Source organism: Taudactylus pleione, unplaced genomic scaffold (assembly GCF_031769625.1).
Source record: "Taudactylus pleione unplaced genomic scaffold, aTauple2 ptg000198l, whole genome shotgun sequence".
NCBI lineage: Eukaryota > Metazoa > Chordata > Amphibia > Anura > Myobatrachidae > Taudactylus > Taudactylus pleione.
This window is the reverse complement of record NW_028284600.1, coordinates 15,837,538-15,860,625: the sequence shown is the minus strand read 5'-3', so window position 1 is coordinate 15,860,625 and position 23,088 is coordinate 15,837,538. Positions and strand designations below refer to the sequence as shown.

The 23,088-nt window shown below is 42.9% G+C and overlaps 1 protein-coding gene across 4 annotated transcripts in view; it reads right to left on the bottom strand.

The window, feature by feature from the left end:
• Positions 1-22,832, bottom strand: part of DNTT (DNA nucleotidylexotransferase) — a 473,464-nt gene extending 450,632 nt beyond the window's left edge. For all 4 annotated transcript variants that reach the window (XM_088477001.1, XM_088477002.1, XM_088477000.1 and 1 more), the window contains exon 1: positions 22,555-22,832. In XM_088477001.1, coding sequence (XP_088333127.1) covers positions 22,555-22,814 — 260 coding nt within the window. In that variant the 5' untranslated portion in view covers positions 22,815-22,832. The remainder of the gene's footprint in view (positions 1-22,554) is intronic.
• Positions 22,833-23,088: the final 256 nt, after the last annotated feature.

Sequence of the window (23,088 nt, the reverse complement as noted above, 5' to 3'; positions counted from 1 at the left end):
GAAAAGCTAAGCTATTCTGAGCTGGTCTCTGTTAGCCAAAGCCATGGAAAAAATATCAGAGTGTATAGAGGGATCTCTTCAGATCCCTTCCATCCTAATCAGTGTCAGTTCATCCTATAGGCATGCATGCGCAGCTAGCACAGCCAGGACAGCAGTCCTAATTTCCATCTTTCGGCTCCAAAGGTTTTTTTTACACTATTCGTACGGACAACTACTTATTGGAGCCACTTTCCTGGCATGATTATAATGATACATTGTCCCAGTTCTACTGTACATCTCATCGCTGTAAATTACTGCAATAAGAGATGTTAGTTACAGGGCAAAAGTTAGTAAGGGTCTTAAGTAACCCATGAAGTCCTACTGTCCAGCAGTAGCTGTACACAGGGCCGGCTCCAGGGGGAGCCGTGCCCTGTGCAGGACGGCAACTCGTCGCTCCATAATCGCGCGTGACTGAAAATGGGGGCATCGCCTAATTACCATAGGCCCTGTCCCCTAAATGACGTTATTTGGGGGCGTGCCTGTATGGCACGTCTCCTGCTAACATCAGGCTGGGGGAGAGCCCAGCACTACGTCAGTAACTGGGTTGTCCCAGCCCTCTTCCTGCACTGAATGCGCGTAGCATGCATTCCTCTTCTCCGGGGCTGGCACCGCTGCACAGCTGCAGCGGTGGAGGTACCCAACCTCCCGTGGGACATTTCATCCCGCGGGTGGCACAGCGGGGTAGTGCCCGAAAAACGGGACTGTCCCATTGAAATCAGGAATGGCTGGGGGGGGGGGGGGGGTGCCCTCGATGGAGTGGTGCTCCTGTTTGACCGCGCTGGTCGAACATGCCTTGAGCCGGCCCTGGCTGTACATCAGTAGCAGCTGGGGATTGTAAGTTTGACAATTAGAGGTATATTTAATTATGAAGCAGCAGTTTTGACCTTGTAATTTAAAGGAGCACTAATGTTAAGTTCAAAGCCCAGCGTGTTTTGCACTTAATATTATTGTCGCTTTAAAAAATTTTGATGTCAAACTGCCGAGATGTGACGGGTTGCAAAGACCGCTGCTTTGTAAATATGGTATATACCCCTTGTAAAAGGTCAAACCTATAATTTCCACTGCAAACAGCAGATTCCAAAGTCAGAATAATAGTCTGTTGTTATTTTATAAATAAGAGCATCTCTTAGCAAGTAATGAATAATTAAAAGAACAACATTTGGACAACATGAGTTCTTGCTAATTTATGAATCTGCCAATTCCAAAGAAGATGTGTTGCTCTGCAGATCTCCCATGTAAAATTTTGCTTTTGTGCAGATTTTTATTATTGAAAGGAACAAGTAAAACTAACCTGCCAAAAGGAACAAATTGAGCACATTCCTCTTCTTCTTAATGAGATCATAAAAAGTCATGAAAATATTAATATTTTAAGATATATATATTCCTCCTAGGCAGCATTTTCAATCCAGAGAGAGTGATTTTTAAAATGCTTTTCATACAAATATTACTTGGTAGCAATTGCTTATGAAATGTTGTACTCTTAGGGTGGGCACACATTAGGCCAACCGGCAATCGTGCAGATGGCCCGAGGCGATTTTCTTTCACCCTGGTCCATTACAGATTGACGGTACAAACTAGACTATATAATGAACGACGGAACGATACCTTGTTCCGTCTATCATTAAAATGCACTGCCACACACACAATATCGTTTGATCGACCATGCAGCACGGTAAATCAAACAATCTCGTATGTCGTCTGGAGGAGTGCGCAATTGTGCGTACACAAGATGATTTATCGTTCCAATTTGGCAAATCATCCCAATATCGTTCTAGTGTGTACCCACCCTTACAGAGTAGCCAGATTTTAACATTTGACCTATATCCAGTATTCTAGTCTTCTTAACAAGGCTGGTGGAAGGCCGGTTGAAGGCTATTTGGCTCTCACCTTAAGCTCTGACCCTGCCTTCTGCCCTACCTTGTGTAGGGCAAAAGGGAGAAATAGACTACAGCATCATACAGAGGAAGGGGATGTCAGTCTCTGTGCTACTGCCAGCTGATGCTACATCTACATGCCAGCAAAACACTCCCAGTCAAACTTGTCCTGCAATGTCCGGAAGACTAATGAAGTTCATTGATTTGCATGTTTTTAAACTGTGCTGTTCCACACATTTTGTCCATCCAGAAATCTGATAAAATCAGGATTATTGGGCACTTTCAAGGCTACATTATTTTTGCAACCAAAGATTCTGGAAGTTTGTTGCAAATATATACTACTGCCAGTAATATAATAGCTTGCCACACGCTCCCTTCCAGTGCTATGTACTGTAGCACTACATTCACCCAAAATAACTTTATTAAGAAAAATATATTTACAAACAGATTTGTAGCCAGAATTGTTATTCAAATAAAAGATGAAAATTGCATGGTAATTTAAATTACTTATGCTGGGTATACACTAGGCGATATATAGTGCGTACAGCCGAGGAATGATATATTGTTTAGTGCATCTGCTCCACCTTACACACGATATATCTGTGAACTACATCCTTAATGCGATGCCTAATACATCCCGCCCCCAGTAGCGATGTGGGGGGCAGCCCATTGTTGAATGTCATTCCCCAGAATAGTGAAGGACAAATGAAACTCAAGGATTGTATAGATGGAACATTGTACCTCTGTGAAATGATCTGTGCTATCGCAAAACTTGTGGCCACACCAATTTTTCCTATACACTACTTCGGCTGAAGGCCCCCATACATCAGCAATTGATTGCAGCAATCGTGCAATTTGCAATCGATTGTGTATAAAAATCTTTCCCTTTTTCAATCGATTGCAGATTGCAGAATTGCCACAATCGATTGAAAAAGGGAAAGATTTTTATATACAATCGATTGCAAATTACGTGATTGCTGCAATCAATTGCTGATGTATGGGGGCCTTTACACAGGCACAGAGGACCTTATTCAGAGTCAGTCGCACGCGCCGATGCGCTCGTTACTGACTCGATGGTTAGTCCTGCGTACACGTAGCCGCCGCACTGCGCGTGCGCAAGCCCCGGAGCGACAGACAAAAACTGTCGCTCCGGAGCTCGTTACCAAAGGGGCAGCTGTCGATGTTTTTCGACAGCTCGCCCCATTACGTAGGCGGGCCGGGGGGGGGGGGGTTCCAAAACGGAGGCTTGCCGTTTTGTGGGCGGCCGCACTGACATCATCAGTGATGTCAATGGGGAGCTTCCTGCTCCATCAGAGCAGAAAGCTCCCTGGGGCTTATGAGTGCCCAGACCCAACCTTAGGGTCTGGTCGTAAGCCCCAATGGTCGCAATGGTGATCACCATCGCGACCATCAACCTGGTCGGTCGTTAAGCTGTGGGTGGTAACCCACAGCTTAGCGATCGACAAGGAGGCGGCCGTTCAGGATGCAAGCGGTTGCCCTGATTCAGGGCGACCGCTTGCATATAACGACCGCCTCTGAATGAGGTCCAGAGTTCCAGGAAAAAATACAAACTACTTGCACCACTGAATAAAACGCAAATTAACTTCAGGGATTAACAGAAGTACATAGGAGACTTCCCTAGGTTACTCCTCAGGGAATCTTCCTCTATTTTCTCAATAAATGTTATAACACTCCACAAAGAAACCTTCAATTTCTGTACAAACATTTAGTTGTGTTACTTTCTCCAGTAAATACCGCACACCCGTTATTTTTCCTGTACAAAGAAAATCAGTTGGAGACAGAACGGCTGTTTCCTGTGGTTTATCTAGTTTATATAAAACATTCACATTAATTGTTGCCCAGGCTGCAGGGCTGGGAATATTGCCATCTATAAACTTACTATTGTGGTAGGGAAAGCAATGGAGTTGTTCATTCATTACATTACAACCTGTACAGCTGTGCCTGCTTGGGCTAAACACAGCAAAAGGACAAACTGAAGACATAAATGACGAAATAACAGATGCTACAAAATTATACACAACAAGCTGCACTTTTCAGTTTGGTACAAAGGCAGCTGACAAACATTCATATTGTCCTGGAAGGTACTTGGGCAATGAAAGCTCCTCTAAATGTGAAAATATAAAGAAACCTTTGTATATTGTGTTGAAAACAAGCTACATTGCATCAGCAGTTAGTATATAACAATATCTATTTATATGTATTTATTTAATGGTTCTCATAAATACATTCTGCACAATTATCGCAGTTCTGCGCCTAGCAACATTTTTGAGTAGTTCACTTTTGAAACAATCATTTTTGTATTCTATTGTGACTGTAGATTAATGTTGCTAATGGCCTGGGACTCTAGGTTTGATTCAACAAGGGTCGCAATTGCAAAGCTGCACGCAGCGGGTGGTGTATGACACCCCCTGCTGCATTTGCGATCCCAGCACTGCGACGGAGGTCGCAGGCTGGGATCACCATTGCGACCATAGGTGGTCGATGGTCGCGATGGTGGACAGCGCTGGGTCGCCGGCCAGCTGAGTAAGCCTCAGCTTACTCAGAGGCCAGGAAGCTTGCCACTCCCGGAAAACGGGCTGGATACGTCCCCATTTCCGGGAATGGCAGCCGCCTCGGCACCTTAAATGCCTCTTCCTGTCAATGAGGCAGAGGCATTGAAGGGGCTGCATGCGACTATGCAGGACCCATTCTGCACACTCGCAGAATGGGTCCTACGCACGCGCAGATTCCCGATAATCGCGAATCTGCGATCAGCAATGCGCTCAGGTGCACTGCTGAATCATTCAATCAGCCCCTCTGTTTGGTAGCCAGCATCTAAACGATAGGAATAATTTGCAAACACTTTCAGAGTCAGGACTCCTAGGGTCCAGCTATGTTTCCTATGGAATCGGTATGAAATACCGCCGACCGTATGGCCGGCAGAAGCAGAGTTCCTGGCAGCGGAAGCCCGACAGCGCTGGAAATCCTGATCATCGATAGGTAAGTACTTACTAACCTAACCTAACCCCCTACCCTCCCTAGGGGTGCCTAACCCTAACCTCCTCCCCAAGTGCCTAACCCTAATCCCCCCTCTAAGTGCCTAACCCTAACCCCCCCTTCCCCGCTGCCTATACCTAAGTCCCCCGGGGGGGTGCCTAACCCTAAGTCCCCCCTGGGGGTGCCAACCCCTAACCCTCCCATCCCCTAGCCTAACCCTAACCCTCCCGGGGGGTGCATAACCCTAAGTCCCCCCTGGGTGCCCCAAACCTAACCCTCCCCCCTGCAGCTGTCCGCTCGCGGCGCCCGGCATCCCTTCGATCGGGATGCCGGACGCCTGTCTCCCGATGTTGGGAAAATGGTAGGCATCTACATGTAGACGCCTGGCATTTCACACTCACAGGGATATGACAGTCGGGAAGTGGCTGTCGGTATTAAGGCATCCCCTTCCTATTTGTCAAAAGTGGTCAAATCAGGCATGGGGTGCTACCATGTCACATAAGTGCTGGGACCAGGTATTAATGTGGGCAGAGCCACAATGTGTGAGAGTGTGGCCACCCAAATTGATCCAGGTCCCCTCTTAGTGGCCCTGGGCAAGCATACTCTTGTGCAATTGCTCCCTGTTTTACAGGAAAGAGCATGGTCAAGACGGCAACACATGTAGGCAGTGATAGATTTTACCATGGGGCTGCGGGACTGCAGCATCCCCAGTAAAATGCACCACCCGCAGGGACTGCCTAGCAGTGGTAGTGACTTCTCATTGGAAGCACTCCCTGCTGATCACAGACAAACGGGCAGCCCCAGGGGGAGGTGTTATCTCCTCCTGGGACTGATAGGCTGTACTGCAATAGCAGAGAGAGTGCTTCCCATGGGAAGCCAGCGCCCTGCTATTATGGCAAACTAGGACACTATAATGGTTCACAAAATAAACTAGGACACTACAATGGTGCATAACATTAACTAGGGCACTACTATGGTTCACAAAATAAACTAGGGCACTACAATGGTACATAACATTAACTAGGGCACTACTATGGTTCACAAAATAAACTAGGACACTACAATGGTGCATAGCATTAGCTAGGGCACTGCTATGGTTCACAAAATAAACTAGGAAACTACAATGGTGCATAGCATTAACTAGGGCACTACTTTGGTTCACAAAATAAACTAGGACACTACAATGGTGCATAGCATTAACTAGGGCACTACTATGGTTCACAAAATAAACTAGGACTCTACAATGGTGCATAGCATTAACTAGGGCACTGCTATGGTTCACAAAATAAACTAGGACACTACAATGGTGCATAGCATTAACTAGGGCACTACTATGGTTCACAAAATAAACTAGGACTCTACAATGGTGCATAGCATTAACTAGGGCACTACTATGGTTCACAAAATAAACTAGGACACTACGATGGTGCATAGCATTAACTAGGGCACTGCTATGGTTCACAAAATAAACTAGGACACTACAATGGTGCATAGCATTAACTAGGGCACTATATGGTACATAATATTAACTAGGGCACTACTATGGTTCACAAAATAAACTAGGACACTACAATGGTGCATAGCATTAACTAAGGCACTACTATGGTTCACAAAATAAACTAGGACACTACAATGGTACATAACATTAACTAGGGCACTACTATGGTTCACAAAATAAACTAGGACGCTACAATGGTGCATAGCATTAACTAGGGCACTACTATGGTTCACAAAATACACTAGGACACTACAACGGTGCATAGCATTAACTAGGGCACTACTATGGTTCACAAAATACACTAGGACACTACAATGGTGCATAGCATTAACTAGGGCACTACTATGGTTCACAAAATAAACTAGGACACTACAATGGTGCATAGCATTAACTAGGGCACTACTATGGTTCACAAAATAAACTAGGACACTACGATGGTGCATAGCATTAACTAGGGCACTGCTATGGTTCACAAAATAAACTAGGACACTACAATGGTGCATAGCATTAACTAGGGCACTATATGGAACATAATATTAACTAGGGCACTACTATGGTTCACAAAATAAACTAGGACACTACAATGGTGCATAGCATTAACTAGGGCACTACTATGGTTCACAAAATAAACTAGGACACTACAATGGTACATAACATTAACTAGGGCACTACTATGGTTCACAAAATAAACTAGGACGCTACAATGGTGCATAGCATTAACTAGGGCACTACTATGGTTCACAAAATACACTAGGACACTACAACGGTGCATAGCATTAACTAGGGCACTACTATGGTTCACAAAATAAACTAGGACACTACAATGGTGCATAGCATTAACTAGGGCACTACTATGGTTCACAAAATAAACTAGGACACTACAATGGTGCATAGCATTAACTAGGGCACTGCTATGGTTCACAAAATAAACTAGGACACTACAATGGTGCATAGCATTAACTAGGGCACTGCTATGGTTCACAAAATACACTAGGACACTACAATGGTGCATAGCATTAACTAGGGCACTACTATGGTTCACAAAATAAACTAGGACACTACAATGGTGCATAGCATTAACTAGGGCACTACTATGGTTCACAAAATAAACTAGGACACTACAATGGTGCATAGCACTAACTAGGGCACTGCTATGGTTCACAAAATAAACTAGGACACTACAATGGTGCATAGCATTAACTAGGGCACTATATGGAACATAATATTAACTAGGGCACTACTATGGTTCACAAAATAAACTAGGACACTACAATGGTGCATAGCATTAACTAGGGCACTACTATGGTTCACAAAATAAACTAGGACACTACAATGGTACATAACATTAACTAGGGCACTACTATGGTTCACAAAATAAACTAGGACGCTACAATGGTGCATAGCATTAACTAGGGCACTACTATGGTTCACAAAATACACTAGGACACTACAACGGTGCATAGCATTAACTAGGGCACTACTATGGTTCACAAAATAAACTAGGACACTACAATGGTGCATAGCATTAACTAGGGCACTACTATGGTTCACAAAATAAACTAGGACACTACAATGGTGCATAGCATTAACTAGGGCACTGCTATGGTTCACAAAATAAACTAGGACACTACAATGGTGCATAGCATTAACTAGGGCACTGCTATGGTTCACAAAATACACTAGGACACTACAATGGTGCATAGCATTAACTAGGGCACTACTATGGTTCACAAAATAAACTAGGACACTACAATGGTGCATAGCATTAACTAGGGCACTGCTATGGTTCACAAAATACACTAGGACACTACAATGGTACATAACATTAACTAGGGCACTACTATGGTTCACAAAATAAACTAGGACGCTACAATGGTGCATAGCATTAACTAGGGCACTACTATGGTTCACAAAATACACTAGGACACTACAACGGTGCATAGCATTAACTAGGGCACTACTATGGTTCACAAAATAAACTAGGACACTACAATGGTGCATAGCATTAACTAGGGCACTACTATGGTTCACAAAATAAACTAGGACACTACAATGGTGCATAGCATTAACTAGGGCACTGCTATGGTTCACAAAATAAACTAGGACACTACAATGGTGCATAGCATTAACTAGGGCACTGCTATGGTTCACAAAATACACTAGGACACTACAATGGTGCATAGCATTAACTAGGGCACTACTATGGTTCACAAAATAAACTAGGACACTACAATGGTGCATAGCATTAACTAGGGCACTACTATGGTTCACAAAATAAACTAGGACACTACAATGGTGCATAGCACTAACTAGGGCACTGCTATGGTTCACAAAATAAACTAGGACACTACAATGGTGCATAGCATTAACTAGGGCACTATATGGAACATAATATTAACTAGGGCACTACTATGGTTCACAAAATAAACTAGGACACTACAATGGTGCATAGCATTAACTAGGGCACTACTATGGTTCACAAAATAAACTAGGACACTACAATGGTACATAACATTAACTAGGGCACTACTATGGTTCACAAAATAAACTAGGACGCTACAATGGTGCATAGCATTAACTAGGGCACTACTATGGTTCACAAAATACACTAGGACACTACAACGGTGCATAGCATTAACTAGGGCACTACTATGGTTCACAAAATAAACTAGGACACTACAATGGTGCATAGCATTAACTAGGGCACTACTATGGTTCACAAAATAAACTAGGACACTACAATGGTGCATAGCATTAACTAGGGCACTGCTATGGTTCACAAAATAAACTAGGACACTACAATGGTGCATAGCATTAACTAGGGCACTGCTATGGTTCACAAAATACACTAGGACACTACAATGGTGCATAGCATTAACTAGGGCACTACTATGGTTCACAAAATAAACTAGGACACTACAATGGTGCATAGCATTAACTAGGGCACTACTATGGTTCACAAAATAAACTAGGACACTACAATGGTGCATAGCACTAACTAGGGCACTGCTATGGTTCACAAAATAAACTAGGACACTACAATGGTGCATAGCATTAACTAGGACACTACAATGGCACATAACAGTAACTAGGGCATTGCTATGGTTCACAAAATAAACTAGAACACTACAATGGTGCATAGCATTAACTAGGACACTATAATGGTTCACAAAATACACTAGGGCACTACAATGGTGCATAGGATTAACTAGGGCACTACTATGGTTCACAAAATAAACTAGGGCACTACAATGGTACATAACATTAACTAGGGCACTACTATGGTTCACAAAATAAACTAGGACACTACAATGGTGCATAGCATTAGCTAGGGCACTGCTATGGTTCACAAAATAAACTAGGACACTACAATGGTGCATAGCATTAACTAGGGCACTACTTTGGTTCACAAAATAAACTAGGATACTACAATGGTGCATAGCATTAACTAGGGCACTACTATGGTTCACAAAATAAACTAGGACTCTACAATGGTGCATAGCATTAACTAGGGCACTGCTATGGTTCACAAAATAAACTAGGACACTACAATGGTGCATAGCATTAACTAGGGCACTACTATGGTTCACAAAATAAACTAGGACTCTACAATGGTGCATAGCATTAACTAGGGCACTACTATGGTTCACAAAATAAACTAGGACACTACGATGGTGCATAGCATTAACTAGGGCACTGCTATGGTTCACAAAATAAACTAGGACACTACAATGGTGCATAGCATTAACTAGGGCACTATATGGTACATAATATTAACTAGGGCACTACTATGGTTCACAAAATAAACTAGGACACTACAATGGTGCATAGCATTAACTAAGGCACTACTATGGTTCACAAAATAAACTAGGACACTACAATGGTACATAACATTAACTAGGGCACTACTATGGTTCACAAAATAAACTAGGACGCTACAATGGTGCATAGCATTAACTAGGGCACTACTATGGTTCACAAAATACACTAGGACACTACAACGGTGCATAGCATTAACTAGGGCACTGCTATGGTTCACAAAATACACTAGGATACTACAATGGTGCATAGCATTAACTAGGGCACTACTATGGTTCACAAAATAAACTAGGACACTACAATGGTGCATAGCATTAACTAGGGCACTACTATGGTTCACAAAATAAACTAGGACACTACGATGGTGCATAGCATTAACTAGGGCACTGCTATGGTTCACAAAATAAACTAGGACACTACAATGGTGCATAGCATTAACTAGGGCACTATATGGTACATAATATTAACTAGGGCACTACTATGGTTCACAAAATAAACTAGGACACTACAATGGTGCATAGCATTAACTAGGGCACTACTATGGTTCACAAAATAAACTAGGACACTACAATGGTACATAACATTAACTAGGGCACTACTATGGTTCACAAAATAAACTAGGACGCTACAATGGTGCATAGCATTAACTAGGGCACTACTATGGTTCACAAAATACACTAGGACACTACAACGGTGCATAGCATTAACTAGGGCACTACTATGGTTCACAAAATAAACTAGGACACTACAATGGTGCATAGCATTAACTAGGGCACTGCTATGGTTCACAAAATAAACTAGGACACTACAATGGTGCATAGCATTAACTAGGGCACTGCTATGGTTCACAAAATAAACTAGGACACTACAATGGTGCATAGCATTAACTAGGGCACTGCTATGGTTCACAAAATACACTAGGACACTACAATGGTGCATAGCATTAACTAGGGCACTACTATGGTTCACAAAATAAACTAGGACACTACAATGGTGCATAGCATTAACTAGGGCACTACTATGGTTCACAAAATAAACTAGGACACTACAATGGTGCATAGCACTAACTAGGGCACTGCTATGGTTCACAAAATAAACTAGGACACTACAATGGTGCATAGCATTAACTAGGACACTACAATGGCACATAACAGTAACTAGGGCACTGCTATGGTTCACAAAATAAACTAGAACACTACAATGGTGCATAGCATTAACTAGGGCACTGCTATGGTTCACAAAATACACTAGGGCACTACAATGGTGCATAGGATTAACTAGGGCACTACTATGGTTCACAAAATAAACTAGGACACTACAATGGTGCATAGCATTAACTAGGGCACTACTATGGTTCACAAAATAAACTAGGACACTACAATGGTGCATAGCATTAACTAGGGCACTGCTATGGTTCACAAAATAAACTAGGACACTACAATGGTGCATAGCATTAACTAGGGCACTACTATGGTTCACAAAATAAACTAGGACACTACAATGGAAATGGAAACAAAAAAAGATCTTTTCGGAATTTTTATATGTCTGTCTGTTTTTTTCCGGCATTAAGCAAAAACTACAGGATGAATTTGGATTGCATTTTCAATATTGTATAGCTTAATTACCTAGAATTAAACTAAGGTATGTATTATCTCAATGTGACATTAGGGAGAGGAGCAATAAAGGAGAAAACAGACGCTTGACACTTGGTGTGTGCAGTGAGCTGCCTCCACAAGCCAAAATATAATTTTTTTGGGACAAATATACTTTTATGGATTATTTATGAACTATGGAGACAATAATTTTTATCAGAATTTGCACAGGCTCCTCAAGTCCAAAATGGCTATATGTATATAAATATTTATATACATGCAATATATACATATATTGTACACCCAGAACACACACAGTTATTTATGTATGCATATAGAAATGCATAGATATATATGTCTCAAGATCTATTTAGCAGGAAAACCCAACTATATATTAAGCACTAATCAGGCAGCTTATCATGACTCATGAAGTTGCAATATACATGTCATTCCAGTAGATGGTGCACCAAGACAAATACTACATATTAAATATAGATCACAATATTAGATGCCACTAATACCTGAGTTCCAATGAGCAATAACAGACATCCATGCATATGCGTCTTAAAAATGGGAGCAAGGTGTGCAGTGCACACGGGCCCCTGGGTCCAGGGGGGCCCACACTGCACACCCTGCACCCATAGTTAATAAATACCTATTTCTCCGCAGATTCCGATGTGCTGCTCCACAGCGACTGGACCGGTGCTGTAGAGCAGCAAGAAATAACTGGGAAAATGGCAGCGTACATTTTCACGGTGACCTGTGCATGCCTACAAAAGATGTCTCCGGGAAAATATGCACGGGCACCATTTTCCCGGAGACCCACGCATGCGCAGTAGATTCTGGCATGAAGCCAGAATCTACCGCGCTCAGTGCGCCGACAGAGAGGAGGGGCCCAAACGGAGGCTGCACACAGGCCCCTCCTCTCTTAAAAAGCCCCTGCATCCACACGAGCAAAGCTTCGGGCAAACACTAGTATACTAATATAATAAGAACGTTGTGTCTGTTTGTTCCAAGATGGCACACAAACTACTGAAACAATTTTCATGAATCATTTTGTAGAGGAAACTCCTAGAAATAACCTGCACTTTGTTTCATCTTGATCCATAAAGTTAAAGCTGAGCAATAGCAAAAACCAAATTTAATGACATTATCAATGCAAGAGACAGGTGTGGCACCATGTGCGCGGCCGGTAAGGGGTGAGGAGAATGGTACTTTGGGCCCGCAGTCACTTGAATAGGATAGGCTACATAGCAGTCTGTGCAGAGGGCACACAGTGACATTGATGTGAGTGGTGGGAGAATAGGATAGGCTACATAGCAGTCTATGCACAGGGCACACAGTGACATTGGTGTGAGTGGTAGGTGAATAGGATAGGCTACATAGCAGTCTGTGCACAGGGCACACAGTGACATTGGTGTGAGTGGTGGGTGAATAGGATAGGCTACATAGCAGTCTGTGCAGAGGGCACACAGTGACATTGGTGTGAGTGGTGGGTGAATAGGATAGGCTACATAGCAGTCTGTGCACAGGGCACACAGTGACATTGGTGTGTGTGGTGGATGAACAGGATAGGCTATATAGCAGTCTGTGCACAGGGCACACAGTGATATTGGTGTGAGTGGTGGGTGAATAGGATAGGCTATATAGCAGTCTGTGCACAGAGCACATAGTGACATTGGTGTGTGTGGTGGATGAATAGGATAGGCTACATAGCAGTCTGTGCACAGGGCACACAGTGACACAGGTGTGAGAGGTAGGTGAATAGGAGAGGTTACATAGCAGTCTGTGCACAGGACACACAGTGACATTGGTGTGAGTGGTGGGTGAATAGGATAGGCTACATAGCAGTCTGTGCACAGAGCACACAGTAACATTGGTGTGAGTGGTGGATGAATAGGATAGGCTACATAGCAGTCTGCGCACAGGACACACAGTGACATTGGTGTGAGTGGTGGGTGAATAGGATAGGCTACATAGCAGTCTGTGCACAGAGCACACAGTGACATTGGTGTGAGTGGTGGATGAATAGGATAGGCTACATAGCAGTCTGTGCACAGGACACACAGTGACATTGGTGTGAGTGGTGGGTGAATAGGATAGGCTACATAGCAGTCTATGCACAGGGCACACAGTGACATTGGTGTGAATGTGGGTATGTGTGTAATATATATATATATATATATATATATATATACTGTTTAGCTATATATAATATATAAATATATGTGTGTGTGTGTATATGTATATTATTATTATTTATTATTATATTATTATTATATTTTATTTATAGGGCGCCACAAGTGTTCCACAGCACCATATAGAAAGCAAAGCAACAAGACAACACAGAGTAATACTGTACAGTACAAATAGCACTACCAGTCTCAACACTAATGCAATATGTGCAATTGAAAAGTACAGCATAGGCTGAAACCTGTAGCTGTCAGCATGGGCGCAAATAACAGATGTAGTACGATGGAAAAAAAACAGATGATTGGGGTCTAGGGGCAGAGTGCCCAAGGTGGATGTGTAGCAGATGTGCAAGAGAAGTAGTTGATGAGAACAGGAGGGAGGAAGGCCCTGCTTATGGACCTTACAGTCTAAAGAGAAGAGAGAAACAAATGGAACGGAAGACATGAGGAATGAGCCAGTGTAAGGTGAGTTAAGAGGTAGACTATGTGGTGACATGGTTAAGTGGAGGACGGATATGCTTTTATGAACAGGTGGGTTTTCAGCACCCATTTGAAGCAATGCAGACTGGGAGATAGCCTGATGGAATGAGGGTGATTGTTCCAATGCTGGGGGGCAGCTTGGGAGAAATCTTGAATTCTGGAGTGAGATGTGGTAACCAGAGGAGTGGAAAGGTGGCAGTCTTTGGCTGACCGGAGAGGGCGGGAGGGAGTGTGTAAGAAGATGAGGTTGGAGAGTGCCTTATACGTGGTAGTTAGGAGTTTGAAAAGGATTTTGTAAGGGAAGGGGAGCCAGTGAAGGGATTTGCAGAGAGGTGAGGCAGATGTGGAGTGGCGGGAGAGGACGATAAGTATGGCTGCAGCATTAAGTACAGATTGGAGAGGAGCAAGATTGGAGCATGACAGTCCAGTGAGGAGAAGGTTGCAGTAGTCAAGGCAAGAGATGATCAGTGAGTGGACAATGGTTTGATGGCATCCTGGGAGAGGAAGTTGCTTATTGGAGCAAAGTTATGGAACTGGAAATGACAGGACAGGGCAAGAGATTGAATGTGGGGGGTGAAGGAGAAGGAAGAGTCAAAGGGGTGACAGAAGTGTGATGGGAAAATGAGATATGAGGGATGTCCTTGATTTTGGATGTGAAAAAGGAGGCAAAGCCAATGATATTGAGGGAGGTGGGAGGGGAGGAGGGGGTGGACAAAGGAGTGTATTGAATGTGGGATAGAGGCAGCAGGGGTTGGAGGACTGAGAAGAGATGAGGGACTTGAAGAAAGATTGCTTGGCAGGGGGAGGGCAGAGCAGTAGGAAGAGAGGATGAACTTGAAGAGGAGGAAGTCAGCTAAAGAGTGAGAGTGCCTCCAGTGGCGTTCAGTGGTGCGTTAACATTTTTTAGGAACCTGGGTAAATTTGGTGTGCCAAGGTTGGGGCTTGGAGCAGCAAAGTGGGACAGGAGAGGTGGGGGCAACAGATTTGAGCACAGAGGTAAGGGTGAGGTTGTGAAAGGAGGCCATCTCATTGGGGCATACAAGGGTGGATAGAGGGGCGAGGAGAGTATCTAGCAAAGAGGACAGAATAGCAGGGTCAAGAGCATCAAGATTGTGTCTGCTGACAGTAGATTTGGGTGTGAGGAGGGGTGCAGGAAAAGATGAGAGATTGAAGGGGAGGAGATGGTGGTGAGAGTGGGAAGGGAAAGTTGGAGAAGTCAAAGAGAGTGCAGAGATGGGAGTGAGCAGGTTGGTGGGGGCGGAGGTCCATTGAGAAAGGCAAAAGAAAGAGGAGAGGGCAAGAAGTTTGGTGGAAGTTGGCTCAGTGGGGATGTTGAAGTCGCCAAGGATCAGGGAGGGGAGGTCAGAAGAAAGGTAGAGGGGAAGCCAGCAGCAAAGTGGTCTAGATATTGGGAAGTGGGGCCAGGGGGTAAAATAGATGGATAGAGTGGACTTCAGAGGAGGATAAAGAAGAGAGGGTTCAGGGGGGATAACACAAAAGATACAGCTGGGGGATAGGAGGATGCCCACTAGTAGAGTACAGTCAAAGTTGCTACTAAATGGTATATAAACATTGCAGCAGAATCACTTTTCCTGATCCCTCACACTCCTTCCATCCCCAGTGTTATTATTCTCACAAAAGGCATGAAGATGAGTACAGGTATATACTGTATATAGCACAATACTTTATTCATATATGTTTGTATTTCATAACATTTCTACTCAGTAATATTACCTAGATCCTACCGAATCAAGAAAATGTTCTCTGCACAGGACACTTTACATTCTGATTGTCAATTAAATATATGTAAGAGTAAGTTCATCCAAAAAATCCCAAAGTATGCACTTTGATCCTTTATTTGAATTATTTCTGGGATGTGCTACCACCCGATTTATCAAGAATTACCAACAAAAAGAAAAAAAAAAGTCTACCTGGCAGTGCTGCACTTTGGACCAAGTATATAAAATATAACTTTTATTAATGTTCATTAAAATAAAATGTATAACTCTATGAGAAAAAAAAGGGGGGGGGGCTCCAAATGAAATATTAAAAGGCTTTATGCATAATGATATCTATGTGAATATAAAGAATATAAATGTGTGAAAATTAAAAACTAATCCAATGTGTTCCGGTTATAGAAATACTTTAATATTACCTGTGGTTTGCTTATCTTTTAATATTAAATAAATAATCATTCATATCTCACTGATTATGTATTCCTAAATATTATTAGTCAGCTACAGTGGCGTTGTATACAGTTGTCTTATATTTGAAAAGAAAGAATGATTTTCCACAGTCCAAAAGTATCTATTTATTCTACAACATGTTTCTAATTCTCAAAATATATATTGACTTTGTATCAATCATTAGCTCCACTAGCCGGAGTGTGTTTTCTAGCTGAGCGGTTTTCATAAATAGATTGTAGCTAATTGTTAAATATCATGTCCAGGATTATTATGCTCATAAGGTGTATATTGGTTTATACATGGCCATTTATTGATATAATATTCATCAGTGTGTAGTTTACAGTCTTCATTAATTGGAGTGAGTCTGCAGATACAAGCCTTGATAAAGCTCTAGCGAATCGCATGTTGGCGTTTTACTGTGTTCCTTTTGTTATAGGAAAAGTGATGTAAAATGTAACTTATTCCTTATAAGACTCTGGTCCTCATTCAGAGGAGCTCGCAAAATGTGAGCGGTCGCTCTGAATGAGGGCGGACGTGTCTCTTTTGAAGTGCGGCCTCCTGGTCGTTAGCTAAGCTGTTGGTTACCACCCACAGCTTTAGCGATCGACCAGGTTGATGTTCGCGATGGTCAAGACCATCGTGACCATCGGGGCTTGCAACGAGACCTTAAGGTTGGGTCTCGGCAACCGCAATCCCCATGGAGCTTCCTGCTCTGATCGAGCAGGAAGCTCCCCACTGACATCACTGCTGATGTCAGTGCGGCCGCCCACAAAACGGCAGGCGTTCCATAAGGAACGCCTCCGTTTGTGACACCACCCCCTCGCCACCCCTACAAAACGGGGCGAGCTGTCAATCACCATCGACAGCCGTCCCTTATGTAGTGAGCTCCGGAGCAAGAGAATTTCCCTCTCGCTCCGGGGCTTGCATACGCGCAGTGCAGCCTCTGCGCGTGCGCAGGGCCTACACATCGACCCGCTTGCGAGTGCTCAGCGCTTGCGAGTGGGTCTGAATGAGGTCCTCTATCCTGAATATGTATACTATGATCCTATGTGGAGGTGGGATTTGATTCAGTTAACATAACTGTGGTGCTAATGATTGATACAAAGTCAATATATATTTTGAGAATTAAAAACATAGTTGTAGAATAAATAGATACTTTTAGACTGTGGAAAATCATTCTTTTCTTTTCTAATATAAGACAACTGTATACAACGCCACTGTAGCTGCCTAATAATATTTAGGAATACATAATCAGGGAGATATGAATTATTATTTATTTAATATTAAAAGATAAGGAAACCACTGCTAATATTAAAGTATTTCTATAACCTGAACACAGTGAATTAGTTTTTAATTTATATTCTTTATATTCACATATATATCATTATGCACAAAGTTTTTAATATTTCGTTTGGAGCCCCCCCTTTTTTTTGTCTCATAGTATTATACATTTTATTTTAATGAACATCAATAAAAGTTATATTTTATATACTAGATCCTACCGAGCAACATTAGCTCAAAGTTTAAGATGGCATCACAGTCATTAGATGGTACTGTGTATAAAATAGAACAAAATGACTATCTGGGCAAACTGTGGCTCATTCACACAGTGTATAAACCAAGCATGACTGTGGTATTTTCTAGGTGAATAGAACACATACAGTATGATGACAAATAGGGTCTGATTCTTAAGTGGATGCAGAAGCAGCTGCATCTTTTGGTGGTCGCCCACTTTATGCCAATGCTACTACAACGCCCTTCCCTGGTGTACATTGTACGTATGTGCAAGGACTGAGATGCCCACTGTCAGCGCCTGTAGATGCTGTAATACCGCATGGTGTGTATTTAGACTCCACCATTGGTCACGCCATCTAAACTACCACTAGACTGTGGCTAGTGCAGATTTTCCATCTGAGTATATGCACTACAGCAAAACGTCCGCGACACTCCCATCACATGTTCATAAGACAGACCATCTCTGTGTGCCTGTTCAGCCACCTCCCAGGAACGCCCAGCACTTTTCCAAGACATTTCTGTTACTGTCTATATAAATCGTAACAGCGCATTTGTGGGTACTTACTGTAGGACGCAGGTGCCAATCGTGTTTTCAGGGATTTTCACTCATGCACAGTAGCAAAAAAAATCTTTCAACTCCATGAACTTCAGCATTGAGGGCCTGATTCATCATGGATCGCAACAGCGTATGCAGATCGGCCGATGGTGCGTACTGCGCATGCGTATTGCAATCCCACTGTGATCACATACTCAGACACAAAGCCATCGCAGTGACAGGACATCAGCATTTGGGGGTGGTGACTGGGGCATGGTTGGAGAAACACAGGCATGCCTGTCCAATTGAATGCTGTTTCCTGGTCGTGCATAAATTAGCCAATGAAACGGCATACGCAGCTTGTGTACTCACTACGTGCAACGACAGTTGCAATTTCTGAGACAGGTCAGACCGGCTGTAATTCTGCGTCAGGGTCAATGTTACTCAATGTTACAAATGTATACGCGGGATTACTTGGTCTTACGAATGTGCAAAAGTGGTAATGTGGGCATCTCTATGCCGGGTGGACAGTTGCAGACATTAGCATATTTTTGCAGCAGAAAATGAGGAGTGCAAGAAGAAATCCTTCAGTCGGGCTTAACACCTTGGTGAATTGAATAGCTGTGGGAGCTCATTCCCGGCGCTATTCAATTTGTGTTGAATTAAATTGAGCCCATTGTAAGTAGTCGCATCATATTTTATATGCATGGGTTTTGGAGTATAAAATGTAATACTATTCATATTATATTTTATTTCTATTCTCATTCAAATAATATATTGTATCATACAGGTTGAGTCTCCCATATCCAAATATATATAACGAAATATAGAATATTCCGAAATACGGAATTATTTTGGCATGACTGAGATAATGAAACCTTTGAATTTTGATGGTTCAATGTACACAAACTTTGTCTAAGGCACAAATTATTAAAAATACAGTATAAAATAACCTTCAGGCTGTGTGTATAAGGTGTAAATGAAACATAAATTAATATAATTTCTGTACACAAACTTTGTTTGAACCACAAAATTATTGACTATATTGTATAAAATTACCTGCAGGCTGTGTGTATAAGGTGTATATAATACATAAATACATTGTGTGTGTATATTTGGGTCCTATTCCCAAGATATTTCATTATGATATGAAAATATTCCAAAATATAGAATATTCCATTATCCAAAATACCCCTGGTCCCAAGCATTTTGGATATGGGAGACTCAACCTGTACTTAATTTCGTATGATGTCATACACTTCAGTAAAAATTATTGGGAGAAGAAAATAAATATTTGCAAAACTAAAAAGAAGCGTTCTTTTGAGCGAGCCACTGTAAGCAAAACCAGGTAAACCTGTAAAAAGCATCATTTGGCATAGCAACTGCACTGGAACCACAAATCCCAGCATTTTCTAACTGGCAGTAGCTCTCAGTATGAAATTAGATTTTTTTCTCCCACATGGCTGAATAGCCATGCGATAAAAAAAACCTTTGGCAGCATTATTAGGATTCATTCATAAATGGAAATAGATAAGATTACATTACTAGGACAACCCAAGGCTGGACAATTCCTCAACCCCGATGGGTATGGGATGCCGGCACTCCCGCACCGGTATTCTAGGCGCCAGCATCCCCTGTGCCGGGATACTAAATGTATCCACCCCCAACCATCTGCAACTTCACCTAGGTACAAGGGGCGGCTCCAGAGGTGGGGCTGATAGTGGAGTCACACCAACTGCCAGTGAGTTTCATCCGGCGGTGTTTGGCAGCGTTTGGGGTGGCAGCTGGTGTGAATCCCCTATTTGAATTTTGCACTACGCTGAAGCCCCACCTCTGGAGCCGCCACTGCTGGGTACACACTATAAGATTTGCCAAACGATGGACCAATTTTGTGACCAAAACAATCCTGAAATCAGAGTACACACTACACAATAATCGTTAAGTTCTAATTGACCCTTTCTATTCCAAATTGTCTTGTCTCCATAGGGGAATGCTAATTAATTAGCAGACATCGGCCGAGGTCCGTACACACTGCATTTTCAGAACAATACTAAAACAATGTGAAGGACATATTGTGTGCAGCACGATCCTGCGGGTTCTGGACCATTCATCGGGGTTTTGTACAGCACACACACTACTTAATTATTAGGCCAATGACTCAAAATTTGTCAGGTTGGCCTGAAAATCGTATAGTGTGTAACTAGCTTTATTCCTGTGATTGTAAAGATCAGTGCTTTATACTTCTCAACATTGGAGGTCTCGGCAGTGGTATAGGGGCATGACTGTGACAAAATAAGGGCGTAGCCATGACTTCAGTCAGCTTTTTTTTCTATATTTCCATTTTTTATGCCTCCTACTATGGAGATACCTATTTAAACAGCATTTGGCAGAGCAACAACTCCTAATACCTATATGAATCGGCACAATGACAGGATAAATTTAATTTGGGACCGCCAGACAGCCCTTCAAAATCACTATTGTCTTACCAAAATTGGGACACTTAGGAGATTGTTGTTTATATTGGCTTTTTATATATCCCAGAAGTAGAGCACATTCTCTCACACATATACATGAAATATAATCCATAGACTAGTGGTTCACTAGGGGGGTGCGGAATGCACCAGATGTCACCATCCAAGGGGGTGACACCAAAATGCTGGCTCCTACTCAGCAGGGTATGCGTTTATGATGCCAGCGGTCACAATGCCGATCGCTGGCATCATAAACTACAGAATCCCGGCGAGGGTTAACTAATCTACGCCGGGAGACCGGCACCTGGCATCCCGATCAAGTGCGGACAGCCGCAGGGGGGGAGGGTTAGGTTTAGGGTTCCCAGGGGGAACTTTGGGTTAGGCACCCCCCGGGGGACTTAGGTATAGGTAGCGGGGAAGGGGGGGTTAGGCACCCCCAGGGGAAGGTTAGGGTTAGGCACCTCCCCGGGGGACTTAGGTTTAAGCGTCGGGGATAGGGGGGTTAGGTTATGGCCATGCGGCCAGCGGTGTTTCATACTGAATCCCTCAGCAGTGGTGGCTCCAGAGGTGGGGGTGCAGCGCAGTCCAAAATTCAAATAGTGGAGCCACACCAACTGCCCTTCGAAATGCTGCCAAACATCATCGGCTGGGACTTCCTGACAGTTGGTATGGCTCCACCAAGCCCACCTCTGGAGCCACCACTGCTCCTTGGTGACAAGGAAGCCGGTCACTGTACTGTGACATTATTGTGCAGCACTAATTCCTGGTCACTGAGAAGAAGCCGGCAGTGCAGGGAGAGTCTCTGTGGGCATCTCGGCATCTCCAGGAGTGCTAGGCAAGCCCCCAGAGTAATAAAAATGGGGGGGTGCCATGAGGCCATGCCCCTTTTTTGGGCATGCGGGGGACTATTGGGCATACTGGTGACACCAACCCCAGTGACATAGACTGATGGAACAAAATTTATACCATCACAGTCAACCTGACAGTCCCACCATACTACGACTTATGTCCCAATTTTCTTGGGGTTGGGCGATATTAGTACTCGTTCACACCGTGGAGACAAGTGCTTACATTGTGTGTGGCTTAAAATACTGTGTTTTTGTGGAAAAAAATTCCACAGGGGCATCCAAGTTTGCAGCCTCACAATGTTGGAAGGTACTGTATAAAAATGTAAGAAATTGTTATATATACTGGTATACAGATATGCTCTCAGTCTTTGGAGTACCAGAAATGTACTGCAATTCCCAGTATGCTTTGTCATTTAAGCACATAAATGATCATAAACCACAGCTCGGTGATACTATTTTGTAGATCGTGTCACCAAAAATTCCCCTCTATAACTAATCATTGCCCTACCTTAGTTCATTTTCAACTTGAAATCCTCTTTTCCTTGCAAGTTCCATCAGAAAATTCCTCCTGCTTGTCCCCATCTTCCTCTCCACAACAAACAGGGATAACTCTTTAAATTTCACTTCATAGCTGCTAAGTGAAGAGGGAACATGAGCAATTTTAGGTCTCTTTTTTATAGGAACTAACGATGCTCTGACTAGATCCATGATATCAGCGTGTTGCCAGTGTGATCTCGTGTGAGCCAAATATTCCACTGCCAGCTGCATTGTTTTTATATCACCACCCATTGATGTCAGTTTTCCTGCCAGCCCGGTGGTTTGCCTGCACTAGTTCTTGTACATCTGCAGATCTATTTACTACTTTGAACAGAAAGTAAAATTATTTTATATAAACATATGACTGAAGAACTCTAAACAGCTTGGGCAGATGTTCCACTAGCAATTACCCTCCTTGTCCTAGTTACATGCAGGAACATGTTGCAGATTTGCATATCAAACATTTTGCTAATTTCTTTATTACATCCTTTAATGTTATGGATAA